This window comes from Ochotona princeps, chromosome 13 (assembly GCF_030435755.1).
Source record: "Ochotona princeps isolate mOchPri1 chromosome 13, mOchPri1.hap1, whole genome shotgun sequence".
Classification (NCBI taxonomy): domain Eukaryota; kingdom Metazoa; phylum Chordata; class Mammalia; order Lagomorpha; family Ochotonidae; genus Ochotona; species Ochotona princeps.
The window spans coordinates 24,506,722-24,526,999 of NC_080844.1; the positions used below are offsets into that span (position 1 = coordinate 24,506,722).

Genomic DNA, 20,278 nt, shown 5'->3' on the forward strand with positions numbered 1-20,278 from the left:
TTAGCTATTAGAGATGGTTGTCACAAAACATGAACCCTTAGAAACTGCTGTTAATTTTCAGTTCTCTGATTATAACCAACAGATACACATTCTCATCATAAGCTATACATTCTCGAGTAAGTTATTTTCATCCACAGCATATATAAATATGCAAACGTGGGTGGTGAAAAAAAAATCACTTGACTAAAGACAAAATAGTAACCTCTGACGAACCAAAATAAAGATGTTGCAAGTATTAAGAAAAGAGTGACTCACAGTGTTCCACCTCAAAGTGAAACCAAATGATTTATTTGTGCTAAATGAATGGAAATAATGTATTCAGAATATACTTCTTTGTACACTGCACTTGCTCATACTGGGTGAGATAAGCAGTCGTCAATGCTAATGTGCTACTTTCCTCTACACTTCCTTTCTGCCAAGCAATACAGTGTTTGGTGGCCACGATGCCATAATACTCCTACAAGGTCTGTTTCCAATAGTATTTTCTAATAGTATTTTGCACCTTTAAAATATTTGTTCAAACTCTATTTTAGGGAAACAAAAAACAAAGAACGGAAGGGGAAATCACACTGTATCTGTTACAATCACATTGCCTTCTGCAGCAGAGATCAAAGAGCACATTCTAATCAGCCATCAAAACCACTGGTGGGTGAGACAACATTTATCGACTCATGTTAGACGAGGTTGGTTCAGGTAGATTAACATTGATAAAAGAGCCACACCTTAATATACAGTAATTACCCATCTCATGAACGGTCACAGTCATCACTTTAGGCTACCTGTTTTACAAGACATGAGGATGTTGATTTATACTGAAAATAACCTGTAAAGAGTGTATCTGTAGAAAGCTCTATTAAAGAGTATAGCTTTTGGGCACTGATTCATCTAACTTTCCACTCTCCACTGAAAGCTAGATTTTCAAAAGTCTGTCTGTAGTGCTGAATTCTTGGTTTTGTTTGATCAACACCGTTATGACGGGGGGAAGAGTAACAGCTCAGTAATTTCCTGCAAATTCATGGAAAAAATTATAAAAAAGATATCCCTTTTTATTATTATTATTTTACAAACCTAAAAGCCAGGAGAATGAAGCTCTGGGGCCAAGCCAAAATTGCACACTGCTGCTGAATTACCAAATACCGAATAGCAAATGTTCCAGCCAGGGAATGGACGAACGCGTAGATTCAAGTAAAACACTGATGGGAAAAGTCGTCTGGTTAGTGTTGTAGACCCACAACACTGGCTGCGTTTCCGACCGACACTTACAGCACAATGGATAGTGAAGCCTAGATAACCTCAGTGCAAAGAAGTCAGATCCAAATATGCCAGGGAAGGAAGCCTTTGGCGTGGAGTAGACGGCTCCATTGGACGAGTCCCAACTTGGAATTCAGACTAAGCACATGCATTAAGGCTGGGAGGAGGGGTGCACCGAATGTTGCGAAGGGGTGGGCTGCGAGCTGCCTGCCGAGGGGACCGAGGGCTGCATGGGGGGCGGTGGTGGGGGTGGAGGCGGCTGGACTGGGGTCTGTGTGTTGGGAGACGGAGGCGGCGTGGGCCGTTTGAATTTGTCAGGACTGTTGCTTCTCCTCGGTGAAGGCCTCTGCAGAGAGGACAGGAACAGCAGGTCAGCCGAGGCACAAGAGAACTCATCCCTAGCACAGCCTGCCTCAGTCAGGTTACTAAGAGATGGACCAGCTAAGGCCAGAAGCCAGCCAGCTACTGCCTTCTTTGTCATACTAGCTTCTGGATGAGAGATGAATGACAACTGAAACGCCATGTGTACGCTCGCATCTGTGAAAAAGCTATGAAGAATAACATTTCTCATGGACCAGCCTTCTGGATTTCAGGTCTTTGACTAGACATACTATTTCTAACAAGTAGCCACGTCATTCCTGTAGATCTTTCTTTTTGACGGTTCTGTGTCCCCAGTTCCTTGGAGCATTCATCCCAAGCAAGCTTTTCACATCCCAAAAGCTACAGCTCAACAAATAAGGTTCTTGCTTTTATAAATATTTCATCCAATTGGCAGGACAGCGTCACAAGCAGCCTCAATGTTTTTGTGGGTCAGGTTTCCTTTCTCAAAGACTGTTGTACTGCAAACACCCTCAGTTTTCTAACCCTGCCAGCTACATCTTTAACTACTCCTATTGGTCAACCGCACTCACACAACCAATTCCCGTGAGTGGAGATTGAACCAGAATTACTAATGGCTTCTCCTATTTCCAGGAGAGAAAACTCCGAGCGCAATTAGAAAAAAGACTACCTTTCAGGAAAGTCAAGATCAATGAACTGTGGAGGGGCAGACAATAAATGCTTTCAGGAATTATGACAGTTATTACCAACAGTAATCTTAGGGCAAGGAGCTACCTACTGTTCAAATGGAGCATTGGCCAAAGTTCAAATTACACTTCATAAAGAGCAATTTTTCACAGGAAGTGAAGTTGAAGTTTGGCCTCTTGGGAAGGATAGTAGTTTCTACATAAGAATTTGGTATCAGAGTGTTGAGAAGTCCACATAGGTCAGTGAACCTGGGAAGGCAGACAGAAAGGTGACTGGTCAAGGGTATCAATGCAGCTCTCCAGAGCAAGACCAGAATCAGCAGGAAAGTCCTGCTCTCCACCCCAGTGCCACTTACTGTGATACCATGGGATGTTCCCATGTGCTGCACGTGAAGCCCCGGGGAATTGTAGTAAGACATTCCGGCTCTCGTCAGTGAAGTTGGAGGGGTGAAGCCAACTGTGTGACTTGCATATGACAGACCTGAAATGTAACAACAATACATGAACTATCGTGTCTGACAACCTGCGGCCCTTGACAATTCAGGGCAGATTTAAAATGCATAAGTTCTCGGTAACCTACAAAAATAAAATGTGATTGGCGTCTTGCACAGTGCATTGGATAGATAATAAGGATATACAAGTCAACCCCTGGAACAGAGGAGTCCAGAAATCAATCCACACACATATGGTCAACAGATTTTTGGCAGATGTCAAGAGTGTGCCACAGGAAAAGAATGGAACACAGAGTACCTACAGGGACTCCTCTCTTATACTACAGATTATCACATGAAAATAAATTATTAAAGACTCTATCTTAACAGTAATACTGTAATACTCCTATAAAAAATAGGGGGAAGGCTCACTCATTTTTGATCTTGACAAGGACTTCTTAGCTATGATTCCTCAGCCCACAAAAGTAGGTAAGTGGGTCTATTTTACACCAAAAAGTTTTTGCACAGCAAAGGGAGCCCTCAAGGGCAGCTGCTTGATATGGTGTTTAGATTTCACTTGGGAAGCTCATATCCCATACTGGAGTGCCTAGGTTCTAATCCCAACTCCATTCCCCATTCCAGCTTCCTGCTAATGTGCATCCTAGAAGGCAGCAGGTGATGGTTCAAGTACTTGAGTCCTTGCAACCATGAGGGAGACACAACTGTCATAGACTCTGGCTTTGGCCTAGTCCAGTCCTGCATGGTGTTGACATTTGGGGAGTGAAATAGACAAAATCTCTCTGTCCTTCAAATAAACTCAAAAATACACTGAAAGTTTTCAAAAAGGAAATAATCTTGAGTGGAAAAGCAACCCAAGGAAAGAGAGGAAGCATATGTAAGCGATTATCTAATAAAGGGAATGTGACTGAAACATACAAATTTAAAAGTTATTTTTATTTTCATTTTATTTGAAAGGCAGAGAAATGGAGACAAAGATGCCACCAAACAAAAGAACTAGAATAGCTTGATTTAAAAAATAAGCAAAGGGCATAAAGTGTTATTTTTCAAAGATGACACATAAATGGCCAAAAGGTCTGGGAAGCAAAGTTGTTCCATGTCATTAAACACTTTTATGTCCACCGAAGCATTACTTACAACAGATAAAGTGTAGAAAAACCTGCTGTCCATCAGTGGATGGGTGGCTAAAGGAAATGTGTACACACTCAGAATGGAATATTATTCAGCCTTGAAAACAAGGACAATTTTTCATCTGGGACAAGACAGAAGAATCTGGAGGAAATTAAACTAAGTGAAGTCAGTCACAGAATGGTAAGTGCCGTGTTGTTCCATTGGTAAGGAACCTTAGTCATGCACAAATACAGAGAATGTTGTTCTCTAGAAGCGGGAGAACAGAAAGCTTCTGTTAAGAGATGAATAAACTCCAATTGCCTACCTCTGTCTATAGTAAAGAATGCTCTACAGTATGTCTTAAACATTTGTGTCTGTCTCTCTCCCTCCCCTCTTGCCTCTAACTCTGTCAAATAAAAAAAAATAAACAGGGCCTGGCACAATGACTCAAAGGCTAAATCCTTACCTTGCACACATCAGGATCCCATATAGGTGCCAGTTCATGTCCTGGCTACTCCACTTCCCATCCAGCTCCCTGCTTACGGCCTGGGAAGGCAGAGGAGAACGGTCCAAAGCCTTGTGACCTTACACTCATGTGGGGGACCTGCAGGAAGCTCCTGGCTTCTGGCTTCAGATCAGTTCATTCCAGCCATTTCAGCCACTGGGGAGTGAACCGGCAGATGGAGGATCTTTCTCTTTCTATCTCCTTCTCTACGTAAATCTGATCTGCCTTTCCAATGAAAATAGAGAAATCTTTAAAAATAAATAAATCTTAAACACAGAGAGAAAAAGCACCATGGTGCTGGTGTAGTGGGTTAAGTCTCCGCCTGTGAAACTTGCATCCTTCTGGGTGCCTTTTTGAGACCTGGCCGCTCCACTTGTGACCCAGATCCTTGCTAATGTGCCTGGGAAAGGAGTCTTTGGGCTCCTACAGCCAAGTTGCAGACCCGGATGGAGTTCCAGGCTCTTGGCTTTGGCTTGGTCATGTTCCAACCTTTGTGGCCATTTGGGGAGTGAACCTGGAAAACCTCTCTCAACTCTGCTTTGTAAATAATCTGTTTTTTAAAAAAAGTATTTGTGGCAGGGAGAGGGGAAGTAGGCACTTGGCCTTGTGGCTAAGTTGTCAGCTGGGACACTAGCATCCCACAGTGTAGTGTGTGTGTTCTAATCCTGTCTCCACTACCAACTCTAACTTCCTTGTAAGCACACCCTGAGAGGCCGCAGGTGACGGATCAAGTGCTTGGGTCCCTGCTGCCCACATGGGAAATGTGAACTGAATTACTGACTTCCAGCTGGGCCTTAGGGCCACCAATGAGAAGCTTGGTGATCTTTTTGCTCTTGATTCGGATCTGCACCTCTCTCCAATTCACCCTTTGCCGGGGATGCCTTCTTCTCACCCACTTCTGTCTCTCTGCAGTGTCACCAGCACCTCTCACCCTCAGGTGAGGCAAGAACCCAGACAGAGGAGCCAGAACGCCAGACTCCCCGCAGCACACTTCTGCTCTTGGCACTGGGCCCTAGTGGACAAGTGCTTGAGATTTCCTGACTGTCACCTGGGATGACTGTAGCTACTTCTTAAGGTTGCTATGAGAATGGAATGAGTTAATTCCACTGAGTGCTTCAAGTCAGCCCAGCACAAGGCAAGGGCTCAACAAGCTCTAGTTCGTTAATCCCTCTCTATTCTCATCTCCAGTGCCCTGGAGCTGGCAGCTCCCTCCTCTTTGAACTCCTTTAAAAACTATTTTACCTTGGATTGATTTCAAAATAAAGAAAGTTACAGTAATTTCAACTTTAAAATTTTGAAACATGAAGTTGCAAGAATATTAACTACAAGGCTCCCTGCATATGTTACCCTGTCATAGTAACGTAACAGTGCCCTCTCAAAAATCAGGGAATTGGGGTGGGCATTTAGTCTAGTGGTTAAGGCCTTGGTTACATACAAGTCCTGTGTTTCAGATCACAGCACCTGGATTTGCGACTCACCTTCGGCTCCTGATTTCACCTTTCTGTTAATGGTAGAACCTTAGGAAGCAGGAATGATGACTCAAATAGTTGTTTTCTCTGCTTCTTTTACCTACATGGGATACTTAGGTCAAGTTCCTGACTCCTGGCTTTGGCCTGGCTCTGTCTCTGCTATTGCTCTTTCTGCCTCTCAAATTATAAATGCAAGTAAGCAAGAAACAAAAACAACAAAAAAAATATCAAACCATGTAACAAATTAGGCTATTTCTTTTATGTTGGGATTACATTCTAATATTATAAAATTTCCACCAATGATATGTCTGAGAACTGTGTGTATCCATCTGTCAAATTTGCATCCTTTTGCTTTCTCGCACTACAAGATGTCCCATAGCCCTCACTGCTTTTGCTGGAGAATGGAACTAGAAACCCGGGTCTGAGTGGTAGGCGGGATCCTTGGTATCAGACACAGGAAGAGTTTCAGACCTCACTATTGCCCTTCCCTGATTGACACACAACAGAACAGGTTCAGTCAAAACGTTCTCTTCCCAAGCTGTAAAATGTAATGGACAACTTGAAAACTACTACACAGTAACACCTCCCAAACATCAGTTCACTTATGTAAGTCTGCATATAATCAAGAAGAGTCTCTTTCCTAACAACTAGAATATTTACCTTTCATTCAAATTGTGAAATAAAACAAAATATTTCAGCAAGCCTGTGAAAATGCAAGACGGCCAACATGAACCAAAAATGGAAAGGGATGGAGGCTGACACTATGATGGCATGGCAAGCTAAGACCTCCATCTGTGCTGCTGGCATCCTATATGGGCACTAGTTTGAGTCCTGGCTGCTCCACTTCTAATCCAGCTCCATGCTAAATGGCCTGGGAAAGCAGGTGAGGACAGACCTCTGCAGCAGTAATGGGATATCCAGAAGAAGCTCTTGGCTCCCAGCTTTGGATGAGCCCAGCTCTGGCCATTGCAGCCATTTGGGTAGTGAATAAGGAAATGGAACATCTCATTTTCCCTCTTTCAAATAAAAATAAATAAATCTTAAAAACAAAACAAAAAAAAATCAAACAACTGGAAGGCAGAAGAACCAAAAAACATTAAAGATGGAAATGGAGACCATACAAACTGCATATTTCCACTAAGGAAGTGGTGAGATATTCTTAATGCTGAGAATCACAAACTCTTCCTTCCTGGTCTTGCTGATCTGTGTATAGCACTGCGATGTGCTAGATGAGAATACAAAAATTCTGTTGCCAAACAGGAGATTAAAAATCTACTTCGGTATTTTTATAGAACTTAGGATAAAAATATTTAGGTTGGCTGAAAGGGAAGCTAACCTAGGTGTTACTTCTTACATACTGTAAGGAAAAACCAAGTAGTGTTATCTATTCAAACTTGAAGTTAGCCTCATTAAGGGACAGGGGTAGTTTTGTTCCCTTTGGCAGCACATACACTGAAAAGATAGAGTGAACCTCAAAATTATGAAGGTAGAATATGATATTCCTGCAGAATATGTATTGTAATAGAAACAATGGCCCCAACTAAAAGCTTACTTTTTTTAAATGACTGCAACTATCTTTACTCAATGGTAAACTATATGTTCTAAAACTTTCATTAGGTTTCAGTAAGTCAAACGGGATATTAAGTTACACTTAACATGAAACAACATCATCATCAACTATAACGTAATTCTCCTTCTTGCTTCTTCCTGACTCAGGCTTTCCTTCTCCATCAACAAATCAGAAAGCAAAAAAGGGTAATGAAACCCAAGTGCTATTTTGGGAAAATCAGACAGGCAACTGGGAAGAGAGGCTGTGGGCAGAGGCCATGAGGAGGGGAGGAATGGATTCAGAAACATCCTCTCAGCGGAAACAGGACATGAGACCACTACTGAGGGTCCCAGGGAGGCCTGAGAGGAAGTCCTTCAGGTCTGTGTCCAGGCCTCTCTGTCCTTGCCCAAGGGCCCTGAAGTGTACAAATGCTGCCACCGTGCTTGGCACCTACCTTTGATTTCCTCCTTCAGGGGAAGGAGAAGGGAGAGGGAAGCAGAGCAGTGAAAGAAAGCGGATGGATGGGAAATAAGAAGGCAAGATGAGAGGAAGGAGCGGGGCAGAGGGGCTGGGGTAGGGGAGGAGGGGGAAGTGGAGGGTGGGAAGAGAAGGGGACGGGAAAAAAGTCCCAAGAGCCCAGTGTGTGGCTGGATTCTAGGCTCACAACACCAAGCCATTCTCGTCTCACCCTGCAAGAACGCAGCCTGCCTCACAAAAGCATTTTTTCGTTATCAACCTCTGGAGCATTTCTCATCTTAATTACCTTGACAAAATAAAATGCCTCCACCCTAGTGAGAACTGGACTTGACAGGATTTCTATGCTCTCTCCCTCCAAAGCAGCCAGCCCACTGTCTTCGCCTCTGAAAAGTCTCCTCCATCTGTGTTTCCACCCCCACATGCTTGTTTGGCAACTGTTCCACACCTGTTTACCAGCAAGCACAAGAAACTCAGAGTCATCACTTCGGTCACAAGATGAGATCTTTTGGCCAGCTACCTTCTCTTCCTTCCTCCCCCGTCCACTTGTGCCTCCCTGCTTTCCCTGGCTGGATCATTTAACTTGCCCTCGTGGCCTGAGAGCCTCATGTAGCGCTGGTGCCAAGCCCGAGACCAGGCAGGGAGCTTTTGGGGTCATCTGAAGGCAAGCAGGCCTTTGAGGGAGAGGTGTCAGAGAGCAAAGCCAGGAGCAGACTACCTGACCCGAGCCTGCAGTGCCACTCACGAATCCCTGGAAATATTAGGTGGAAGCACCAGCTGGGCAGAGCACAAGCTTTGGACACAGCCACACCCTGCCTGGGCACCTCCTGGCTGCATGGCCAGCAGGTGGTAAATCCTTGATCTGCTGCTACTTCAATTTAATCGTGGGAAGAATGATGCCCACATCACCCAGCTGAAGGGTAACGATGAGGTAACCTATGTGGAATGCAGCACAAAATCCCATAAAAGTGTGCTCTGATGCAACATGGAAACCCAAGCCTATCCACTCACTCGTAAAATCACAGTCCAAGCTTTATTCCAAAAAAGTATTTGCGTTGGAATCCTTTTCTTTTTTAAGGTGGGGAAGGAAAACCTGAAGAAAAACAGCAGCTGGTACTACAGCGTTTACGCTTACAGTTTTCAAGACGAGGCTGTTCAGTTTTGAGAGTGATTTGCTTTCGAAAAACATATGGCCATTACCTGTCTGTTTATAAGACTTTCATATGCTGGAGGGGAAGGTAACAGCATTGCCTACTCAACGGGCCAGACCCCAGCCACTGAGGGTCCAGGCGATGCACTCACCAGGTGATATAGGCCTGCTTGAACTTGGAGAAGGAGTGTAAGGGATTGGGCTGGACACAGTGCGAGGTCTTAATCCTTGGGCAGACATCTCGTTAAAATACCTAAGTGGGAAGAGGAAGAAATGATCAAACCACCTGCAGTAAAGCAATTCCTGAAAGTCTCTTAGGGAAAATGTGTAGAGAGATGCTGTCGTGAGCAGAGAAGCACGGACCCCCGAGACACACTACTCCTCCAAAGAGGCCAACCTCACCCCGAGAGAAGTAGGTCAGGGCACCCAGGCTGTTGCAGCCTTAGTTAGGCCCAGGGACAGAGCTGAGTCATTCCAGCAACAACAGGATCTTCTCCAATGTCCCAGGAAATCCAAGCACATCCAAATTTCATGTCTACATTTAAATTGTTATTAGAAACTCAAAACCAGGCAAGCCTTCAGAGATTTATGCTGCTTAAAGAGACACAGTCTTGGGAACTGAAGAAGACTGCTTACAGTGCAAGGCTTGCTTCTTAGCAAACTGTCACACATCAAAGCGTAACAGAAGAGTGGCAGGTTGAGCCTAGCCACAACACGCTGGGTCCCGCTGCCTTCCACACTGGGAAGTCACAGGCACCCTGACCATGCACACATGTGATCACTGGGAATACCAGCTTTTACTTTGTGTCTCCAGTGCAGATCGCAAACCAGGAGAAATTTCAGCTTGAGGTCAAGAGGCCAAGTGGCCACAGGTACTCACCTTTGGTTATGATGGACAAAAGCTCAGCCCTGACACTCAGCCAAGTTCATGGCTGAGCAGGAGTTCAAGAAAATCAGGTTCCTGAACTGGACCTGTACCTCAACAAGACCTTTGCCACTAATTTTCCCTACCGACTCTGGAGCACAGCTGACATTCGCAATCAAAAACAAATCAGGAAAATTCAGTGTAAAGATGACAGCTTTACAACAAACTTCTGAGAAAGAATGATGTTTATTCTGCTTGACGAGTACACACAGACAGGTATTAAAACAGGATAGGCTACTATTGTTTTCATAATTATTTTTCCTCATTATAAAAATACAGACTTTCATTCTAGAAAAGTCCCCCTCCCCTTTTTTGGAAGCATACACAGCACCCAGACTGAAAGCTTTCTTATCCCTGGGCACCTGTTCTAGGCTAGAAACAGATGCCCAGTGCTAATGTGCTAACGCTGCCAAGGTCTGTTCACAACAGGACAGTATGACTCATCACAACTGCCTGTGGACCCTGGACTCAAGACACACACTGCGGTCGTGTCGTCACCCACCTCTCCCCCACCCAAAATGGATGCCTACTCTCACCTCATGAACCAGCAGGTGGCTTAGCCCAGGCCAGAAATCACTGATGTGCAAGAAGCAATCTCCTGGCCCAACTGAGAAAGGCTAATTCTTTCTACCTGCTGGGTTTCTCTGCTGATTGGATGGGTGCCTAATTTATATTTGTTGCTTATCTCAATAACCACCTTGCCCCTAAGTTTAGAGGAAGCAGAAGACAGAGGGAGATGTGGGTGGGAGCAAACCAAAGGGAAACTTTGTTCTTCCAGCCCATGCTTAGGGTTAGGCTCCAATACAATGCATTAGTGGACTTTTTTGCTTGAGCAGCAGAGGCAAGGGTCTAGCTTAGTAGTCACACTTCACACTGGAGTTCCTGGACTTGACTTCTGGCTCAAACTCCTGACTCTAGCTTCCTGCTGCTAATGCAGACCCTGGGAGGCAGTGGGGATGACTCAAGTTCATGGGGTCTCCCACGCGGCTCCTGGCTTTAGCCCAGTCCAGTCCAGACTGCGGCAGTGATTGAACCAATGAAGCTTTCTGTTTCTCAAGCAGCCATTAAAAGGCTCCAAAGTTACTAAATGCTTTAAGGCAAGTCCTTGGAATTTCAACAGAGCCCACTTGCCTCCTCTGCTCATTTTCCCACCAGTGTGTCTGCTTACCAACATAGCACAACAGCTTGCTTGTCCATAAGAATTAAGACTTGCTCACGCTTAACACAAGGATAAGAACATTCATTTAACAACAAATGCAAACTTTGCTGGCAACCTATAAAAACCTGTGCCTCCGTTTTTCTCCTCATCCAGTCATTGCAGAGCAATTTTTGGGGGGTTTAAGGAAAACAATCTTTTACCTTTGCCCCACATTCAGAATCTAAGGTAGGAACTGTGACGTGTGTGCAAGGCAGCTTCTCCCGTAGCCACCAGGAAGCTGGGGAGGTCTCAGCTCTGGTAAGGTTTCCGTACCTTTCATCGTCCATCTCCAGGCTGGACTCACTCTCGGACAGCTGTCGACACAGAGCCTCTCTTCGCTCCATTTCCCTCTGCAGCTTCCTCTGCAGCCTCAAGTTTTCTTCCCTCATGTGGCGTTCCTCCTCCAGATACTGCGCCATCTTCTCTGAATCTGCAATGTCAGAGTCCTCAATTCAACCATGGTCTGTGTTTTTAAGGAAAGAGTAGAGCCAGCTCTCTAGCACAGCCACTAAAGCCACCACCTGCAGCACAGGCATACCATGTGGCTAACCCACTTCTGATCCATCTCACTGCTAATGTGCCTAGGAAAATAGTGGAAGATGACTCAAGTGTCTAGACCCTTGCACCCACATGGGAGAGTACTTAAGTCCTTGTGCCCATGTGGGGAACCTGCAAGAAGCTTCTGGCTTCAGGGAAGCTCAATTCTGGCCACTGTGGACATTTGCAGAATGAACCAGTGGATGGAAGGTCTGTTTCTCTTTCCCTCCCTCTCAAGCAAAAGCAAATGAATCTGGGAGGAAAAACAGACAGTGCTGGGAGGAGAGATGTCTTCACTTCCACTTGCATCTTGAAGTGCTTTCAGTGGAAGAAGAAATGGCGGCACTGGTGTGGATTGGACACAGCAGTGACCAGAGCATTTTTCCATGCTGCTGGAGCTGGGAGAGGAAGGAGCTTGACCGGAAACAGTCTGTGCCCATGGGTTATCTTCCGGGCATCACTGACTGCCTCTCAGTCAGCTATGTCTTCACCGCCACTCTCAGGGCTGGACCCGGGCCAGAACCTCCGAGGAGCCTGCTATGGCACACTGATGGGCCTCTACAACGTGAGGCCCATCTCCTGTTAAGCTCCCTGGAACTACCACAACACCTGCCCTCCTGAGAAGACTCTTCATAGGATTCTGGGCCACTCTCCAGCTCCCTGTCCATAAAAGTGTGAGCCCTGCCCCAGCCCAACCCATGGCTGCACCCTTCCGCTTTACCTACTACCCAATCTATTGTTCTCAATGAACTTGGCAAAAGTAACATCTCCATAAACTCCTCTTCCTTGAAAACTAGCTACAACTTCCAAGCAGCCACAAGCACACAGAAGAGTTCCCTACAGGTTTCTGCTCCGTATTAGTACCCGGCTCCTATTTGAAAGAGGAGGAACTGAACACCATTCTGGCCAATTCTTCCCTATCAACTGACCCTACACGGATTCCTACAGATTCAAATTAGCTTCAGTCTTAGGCAACTCTCTATGAAGATCTGGCATTTTGGCAAATAATGTCTTTAATATGTAACCAATGATTTTTAAAAATATATATATTTTTGAAAATCAGGTATAGAGGATAAGAGATAGACAGGAAAATCTTCCATCCATGGATGCACTCCCCCCAGTGGCTGCAATGGCCAGAGTTGAGCCCAACTGAAGCCAGGAGCCTGGAGCCTCTTCTGAGTCTTCCACGTGGGTGCAGGGTCCCAAGGATTTAGACTGTCCTTGACTGCCTTCCCAGGCCACAAGCAAGCAGCTGGATGGGAAGTAGGGCTGCTAGGATTAGAACCAAAGCCCATTTGTGATCCTGGTGCCTGCAAGGCAAGGACTTAAGCCACTAAGCTGCTGTGTTGGGCCCAGCAGTCAATGATTTCAAGAGAGTATTATCACAAAGCACTAAAAGGTCTTGAATACTTGCTTTAGAAATCCAAACATAAAAATGTGGCAACCATTAAACACCATTTTTGTGCTATATATACACTAAATCTCTCACAGTTGTTTTCAATATTGCAAGAAACCCTGCTGCCTAATCCAGATGCAGAAATCTCTTTAATTGAAGGCGTGCTGGGCAAATATTCACAAAGTAAACTTTTAAACTAAATGATTTAAAGTATTTCCTCTCAAATATGCAAGATTTTTCTTCACTGAGTACCACAGGAAGCATTCTATTGTCCCATGGGAATATTTTCTATTCTAGAAAAAGAGGGACGGTGAGAGTGTCTTTTTTTTTTTAACCATCACCAAGGAAGTTTTCTAGAACTGCAGATTCCTAATAAGGCTCCAAGAAGAAAATCACACCTAGGAAAGCAGCAACAGGCGATTCTTGAGAAATAACACATATGGATAAGAAAGTCCCTGGCTGGAAGACTTACTGGAAATTCAGCCTTTAACTTAGGAGCCCAAGGCACGGAGAAGCCAACACTGCTAGTTTGCTAATATACGCAACAGAGGGCCCATGGTCTTCCTTGTCTGCCCTCTGCTGGCCAAGCAGCAACCACTTGGCTTTACCAGTCCTGAGCGTCCAAAGACTCTCCCATGACCTCCCCTTTTTTCAGCCATCTCTCAGGCATGGAGTCAGAGTGTCAATGGAGGCACCAATCCCAGAGGTGGTGCCTAAGGACTCCAGGATGACCTGGACATGGTGCCTGAGGACTCCATGGTGACCTGGACATGCTGCCTTCCCTTTCACGCTTGTGATTAGGATACGAGAACCAGTCCTGCATACCCTCTCTCCTTCCCACCACCCCAGCCAATTGCAAGATTATCCCTGAAGAGGCATAGCAACTGGTGCATTAGAAGAGCTCAAGGAGGACCTGGCACGATAGCCCTGCAGCTAAATCCTTGCCTTGCATCCCTCGAGATCCCATATGGGTGCCAGTTTGTGTCCCAGCTGCTCCACTTCCCATCCAGCTCCCTGCTTGTGGCCTGGGAAAGCAGTCAAGGATGGCCCAAAACCTGGGACTCTGCACCCGCGTGGGGGACCTGGAAAAGCTCCTGGCTACTGGCTTTGGATTGGCTCAGCTCCAGATGTTGTGGCCACTTGGGGAAGTGAACCAGCAGACAAAAGTTCTTTCTGTATCTCCTTCTCTCCATAAAATCTGCCTTTTCAATAAAAAGAAACAAATCTTTTTTTAAAAAAAGGAAGAAGTGCTCAGGAAGGTCCCCATGTCCAATCAGAGTTGGGAACTACTGACAGAAAGCATCAAGTTCAGAGGCAGTAAAGGTTGCAGTGTGGGGCACTAACTGGTACAGCTGCCTTCTAAAGAAGGTACGGATCCTTGCATCCAAGCAGAATGGGGGAGATGGACCAGGAAGTCAGCAGCTCAGCCTTGAAGCACAACTCAAAGTGATTGCAAGGAACCACGCTGTCACTTGCTGCTGCTCCAGTTCAGCTTGTTTCATAAAACCTAGAATATTACTTACACATGCCCATGGTGGCTATCTCCCATCTCTTCAAAGGTAAAGAACAGCACAAGATGGAGCAAGTGGACAGAAGGACAGTTTCCTTCCATGTTCTTTCTAAAAATCTGACATGGGGCCCGTAACACAAATATAAATGAAAAAGAAAAATGGCAAACTGATAAGAACTGAAGAGAATTCAGAAAGGTGCCAAGAGATGTTGAAATATCTAACAAAATCATAAAACCTCAAAAACAGGTGTTAGAATGATGGTCCCTAAAGATGTCTACATTTTAACCCCTAGAATTTATCAGTGCTACTACTACCTTATGGGACAAAGGGATTTTAAACAGGTGAGTAAAGTTAGGAACTTTGAGATGGGGAAACAATCTTGGATGAGCATGGAGGTATAGGTGGCAGAGCAAAAAGGACATGTAGCAACAGAAACAGAGGTGGGAGCGAAGCCACTGCCATGGAGGGGCACACAGGCATAAAAGAATCCTCTAGGAGCTGGAAGAGACCAGAACACAGGCTCTTATCTCCAGCCTCCAGAAGGGACAAGCCCTACGGCATGAGGCCAGCAAGTCCCATTTCAGATTCTGACTTCAAGAACTACAGGATAGTAAATATGTACTGCTTTGAGCCAGCAACAATTACAGAGTAAGTAGGAAACTAACACGTTACACTTTTTAAAGGTTCTAGGGATGATCTTGATGTATTATTCCAGATGGACCACTGGACTAGAACATGCCATGAGCTCCAGAGGAGAAAACATGAAGAGCCACTGTTCACTAGTAAACACACACCTTGTGGGATGCGACAAGCAGTATTCCTGGAATCTTCTTGGAAAGGGTCCTCACATAACCATCTAACTTGTGCAGAGACCCCCCACTGCAGTTGCAGCCTCACGAAGGTCCCCAGACAGGATACTGGTAAAATCACAGTGAATCTACATAATTACATATTGGGGAGCCTCAAAAAGGGGAACCAAAGAGCTCTATAATTACTGATGGGAAAAATAAGGCTTCTGCAAAAATAGGTGCAAAAGAAGACCAATACTGTACCACTGCTTAAAGAAAAAAATGTTTTATTCATACAAGATGGGGGTGAGATGGACATTTCTTCCCCCCCCCCACTGTTTACTTGCCATTGCACTGTTTTTACGCAAAAACCACCTTGGAGTAGCCAAAACGCAGAAATAGGAGAGAGCCAAGAAAAGAACTGCACAAGAACTTAAAGATTCAGAAATTCAGTTCTCTTGCTTTCCAACTCAACATCCTGGCCTTTTTCAAAAGATTTGAGTATAACGTTCAAGAGCCTTTGTTCTTCAAATACCATGAACAAACATCAACCGAGGCTAAGCATAGGTCAGTAAGGAAGGCAAATGCTCTTTGCTCTCCCTTGATGTTCTGCAAGTACACTGTGAGGTCTCCTGCACAACCTTGGTAAGCAGGACCCTAGAGATGGATGTGGGGGAGGAGGCAGAAAATGAAGAGTACTGATTCTGGACCAGACTCCAATTATTTGAATTGTGTTATCTGCAAGTATTCTAACCTGTTTGTACTTCCTTACTATGATAAGTTAAAAAAATGTCTACCCTGGGATGACAAGTCTGCACACAATCATGCATGAAACACTGTGTAAATTTGATAAAAGCAATTTCTGTGGTGACTATTGGTAACGTTGTGGTATCTGGTAAACATGTTACTTCTACAGACAGTTGGCAGCAGTGGAAGCAGTGACAATGACAGCAGAGGCTACGTACGCTGTAACTGGGCAGCTCTCAGCTGCTTCTTGAGCCGCTCCACTTCGTTCTTTAAAAACCTGATATGGCGCATCATGTTTTCCGGAGAATCAATTTCCATGGAGATATCTCTAGGCGATGGGGGAGCAGAGACGGGCTGGTCTAGTTTCTCCTGCAGGATTCTTCATTGAAAAGAAAGAGCCCAACAATGAAAAACAGTTTGCTTTTAAAAGCCACCGCTTAGTAGCTCGTGGGTGTGTTCTGAAAACAAGTTCCTATTCATCGTCACAGTTCATGGAGCTGCTGCACTCCTCTGCCCATTTTCCTTCAAATCTGCTCATCCTCAGCGGGTCAAAGGACAGAGCAGAAGGATCTAATCTCAGCACTCCAATGGCCACTGGTGTAGGCATTCCTGTTTAATATGTGCCTCTGTTTATTACAAAAGACCCTCAGAATTATCTGCTGTCTAAATGTCCAACACTGGCTGGCAAATGAAAGTATTAAAGATACTCCACTGTCCTAATGCTTTTGGTTGAACCTTTTGAGCTACTATGCATCTCCTCAGAGGGTCAAGTTCTGTAAGGGCATGGAGGAACGGTCTGGGGTGGGGGTGGAGGAAGAGGTGTCCTTTGCTTCTGTCTACAGCAAAGGCAGAAAGTCAAAAACAAAATCAAAATTAGGGCTGAACATCAAGATGCAGTGTGTTAAGTCACTGCTTTGGATCCATGCTGGGGCTCAGGCCCCAGCTACTCTGCCTCCAGTCCAGCTTTCTGCCAAGATGATGGCCCACGTACCCGAGTCCTTGCCCAGCATGGGAGACTCGCATGCAATGCCATGACCTGCCCAGCCTTGGCATCTGGGGAGTGAATCAGCATATGGAGAATTTTTCTCCTATAACCCCTCTACCTTTCAAATAAATAATAAATATTTGGTTAGTAACGGGTGACATTACCTTCTGTACCAATTATTGCTAGGTTGATGCATGTAAAACGCTGATACTTATTATAGTCTTAAAAACTAAACAAAAACAAACGAATCTGAAAGGCAGAGAGACGGAGAGAGCCTTAGAGATCTCCCCCATGTTGGTTCACTTGTCACAGGCTCACTACAGCCACGGCTGCCTAGGCAAAAGACAAGAAACAAACACTGCAGCCCAGTCTCTGATTTTGATGGCAGGGACCCAAGCAGAGGAGTTCTCACCTGCTGCCTCCCAGGGTGCACAACAGCAGGAAGCTGGATTGGAAGCAGCAGACATAGAACCTAGGCACTCCAATATGGAATGCAGGCAACTCAAGCAGCAGCTTAGTCAATATACCACAATGCTTACCTTGTAGTTTTTAACTTTTAACTTTTACCTTTGAGTTTGCTCAAGTACAAACTGAATGACTTCTACCCTTACTGAGAAAGTTAATGTGGCAAATACTTTCATTGTCTCTGTTTTTTGCACAAAATAAATTTTCACTAAAATTTAACATATAATTGTTTAAATTGTATCTGGATTAGGTCCCATAGACGTATCTCCTATTTTCACTTCAAAGCTTTGTGATATATCTGTGATTTGCAAATTTAGGAATATCACCAAAACAATTTATAAATAAGCATCCAAACCAAACGCACAAGGTAGAGAACTCTGAGAAATAAACAAAAGGGCCTGGGTAAAGGTAATAAAACTCATGTGCACACCCAGGAAAGGCACTCTTTATGCCTGCGACTCAGCCCACAAACAGAATATTCCTTGTAGCCTTACAGAACTCCGCCCCCAAGGGCATTGTGCTGAAAAGCAAGGGCTCTCACTGCATTCCACAAAGGGGTCCAACACATGCTACCATCATGTGACATTTCATACCCAAAAAATCTTAAATATATACAGTTTTTTCTTTTTTTACAGATTTTAAAACAGATGACTTTTTTCCATTTAAAGCTCAGCATTCCTAATGAATTAGTTTATGCAGCTGTGTAATACACAACAGTACAATGTATACCCTACGTACTTTATGAAATAACAGAGGAGGATGAGCATGGTACAGCAGGTTATCCTGTCAATTGTGACACCAGTACCACATCCTGAGAGCCAGTTGGAGTCCTGGATGCTCCAGCTCCCCATCCAGCTTTCTGTTAATGTGTGAGGATGGCAGATGACAGCCTGAGTATGTGGGTCTCCACCCTGTGTTGAGCGAAACCCAGATAATCTCCAGGCTCCTGACTCTGGCTTATTCCATCCCTGGCTATTGTGGCCATTTGGGAATGAATCAGCAAACAGAAGATTTCTCTTGTTGTCTTTTCAATAAATAAACAAAAATATTTTTTTAATGGAGAAACATCTATATAGGGTGAAAAATTGCAAACGCAACCACCCTCTAATAGAGTTTACAGATCAACAAGAGCAGTGGGACTAATCCCACCATAGCCTTGTAATTACTACCACCTCCTCAATTCTTCAGGGACAGTAAGAATAAAAAATAAAAAAGGAAATAACATATGAAAAATTTTGGGTTCAACAATCGTTCCCTAGCAAACCAAAGAGCTCTGTTTCACCCAAGGCACCCGAATGTCCCATGGTTGTCCTTTCATCATGCTCAGAAGAGCACTCTGCAAACACCTTACCAAACATACGCAAAGTAAGACTACACTAACCGCTTTTCAGCTTCAAGTTTATCCATCCTTTTCCAGAGACGATTAACCAGTGCTTCTTGCTCTTGTTCCAAGGTATTTTCAAGGTCTATCTTCTCCCGTCTCAACTAAAAGAAGAAAAGAAGCTTTACTAAGAATGGTAGGACACTTAAACTTTGTTAAAACTTGTTGCCAGGAGCACAAATCACATTGCTTGTTTCAGCATTCACTTAAGGCACATGAATGTCTTTCTGGAACAGTCTGGGCAAGTTCTGTTTACTAGTTATACTACGACTTACCTGGATTCTTTTCTCTATTCCCGAAGGGTCATACTGTCATTTTCATAAATAACTTTATGGTTAACTGACACAAATAAAGACATACAAAGAGACTTACAAACAGGCATGAAAATGATAAACATCAGATTGAATTAGAGAAGGTAATCTGGTTTGAGGAGGAGGTTTGTACTAGAGAAAACCTCACACTGCATTCTCTTATAAAGTAAACATGGGAACATTCATTCACTCAATCAAGTGATTTGCAATAAATACTGAATAGAAAGATACACACTGCATAATATATATTCAGCCATGAACTGGATTTCTGCTCTCATAACACTTCATTTTGGTGTGTGAAAGAGTCAAGTTATTAAACGAAGGGTAGACATTTGGCACAGTGATTAAGCCAACTCTTGGGATACGAGTGTTAGGTCTAATTCCAGTCCTTGCTCCTCCTCTTTAAAAAAAGCCAGGAACCTGGAGCTGCTTCTGGGTCTCCCATGCGGGTACAGGGTCCCAAGGTTTTGGGTTGTCCTTGACTGCCTTCCCAGGCCATAAGCAGGGAGGTGGATGAAAAGTGGGGCTTCCGGGATTACAACTTCTTGCTGAGGTGCACTCTGAGTGGTAGCAAGTGATTATACAAATATTTGGGTCTTTGCCTTCCATATGAAGGACCTGGATCTGGCCAAGCTTGGCTGTTTTGCGCATTTAGGGGGCATGAACCAGCACAGGCAGAAGATCTCTTGCTTGTCTACATTTTAAATGAGATGAAAATAAAGAATCAAGGAATGATCTAAACCTGGAAGAAAAGAAGGGCCATCAAGAGCAGGGACAGAAAATGATTTCATGAGAAGAATGGAGGGAAGTGTGTTTGTCATTCTCTGCAGTCATCTAGACATGTAAAAACATTTAAGGACAACAAGCTTTTGCTACTACCTACCCCGCTTTTCAACCAACAGCGACATACCTTTTGAATCCCTAAGACAACAAAGCTACCTTTAATTCCACAGCTGCAGAGATACCAACAGAGCTCACATTTGCTTAGGGGTGGGTCGCAAAGGCAAGCTCCTTGATGATCACAGAGCCACTGGGTGAACAGTAGGGTGAAG

General features: G+C 44.4%; 1 protein-coding gene across 1 annotated transcript in view; it reads right to left on the reverse strand.

The window, feature by feature from the left end:
- Positions 1–259: 259 nt before the first annotated feature.
- The window catches only part of CCDC6 (coiled-coil domain containing 6), a 104,199-nt gene continuing 84,180 nt past the window's right edge, over positions 260–20,278 (reverse strand). The window contains exons 4-9 of the mRNA XM_004583402.2: positions 18,916–19,019; positions 16,303–16,463; positions 11,379–11,535; positions 9,135–9,235; positions 2,633–2,757; positions 260–1,597 (exon numbers count right to left, since the gene is read on the reverse strand). Coding sequence (XP_004583459.1) covers positions 1,403–1,597; positions 2,633–2,757; positions 9,135–9,235; positions 11,379–11,535; positions 16,303–16,463; positions 18,916–19,019 — 843 coding nt within the window. The 3' untranslated portion in view covers positions 260–1,402. The remainder of the gene's footprint in view (positions 1,598–2,632; positions 2,758–9,134; positions 9,236–11,378; positions 11,536–16,302; positions 16,464–18,915; positions 19,020–20,278) is intronic.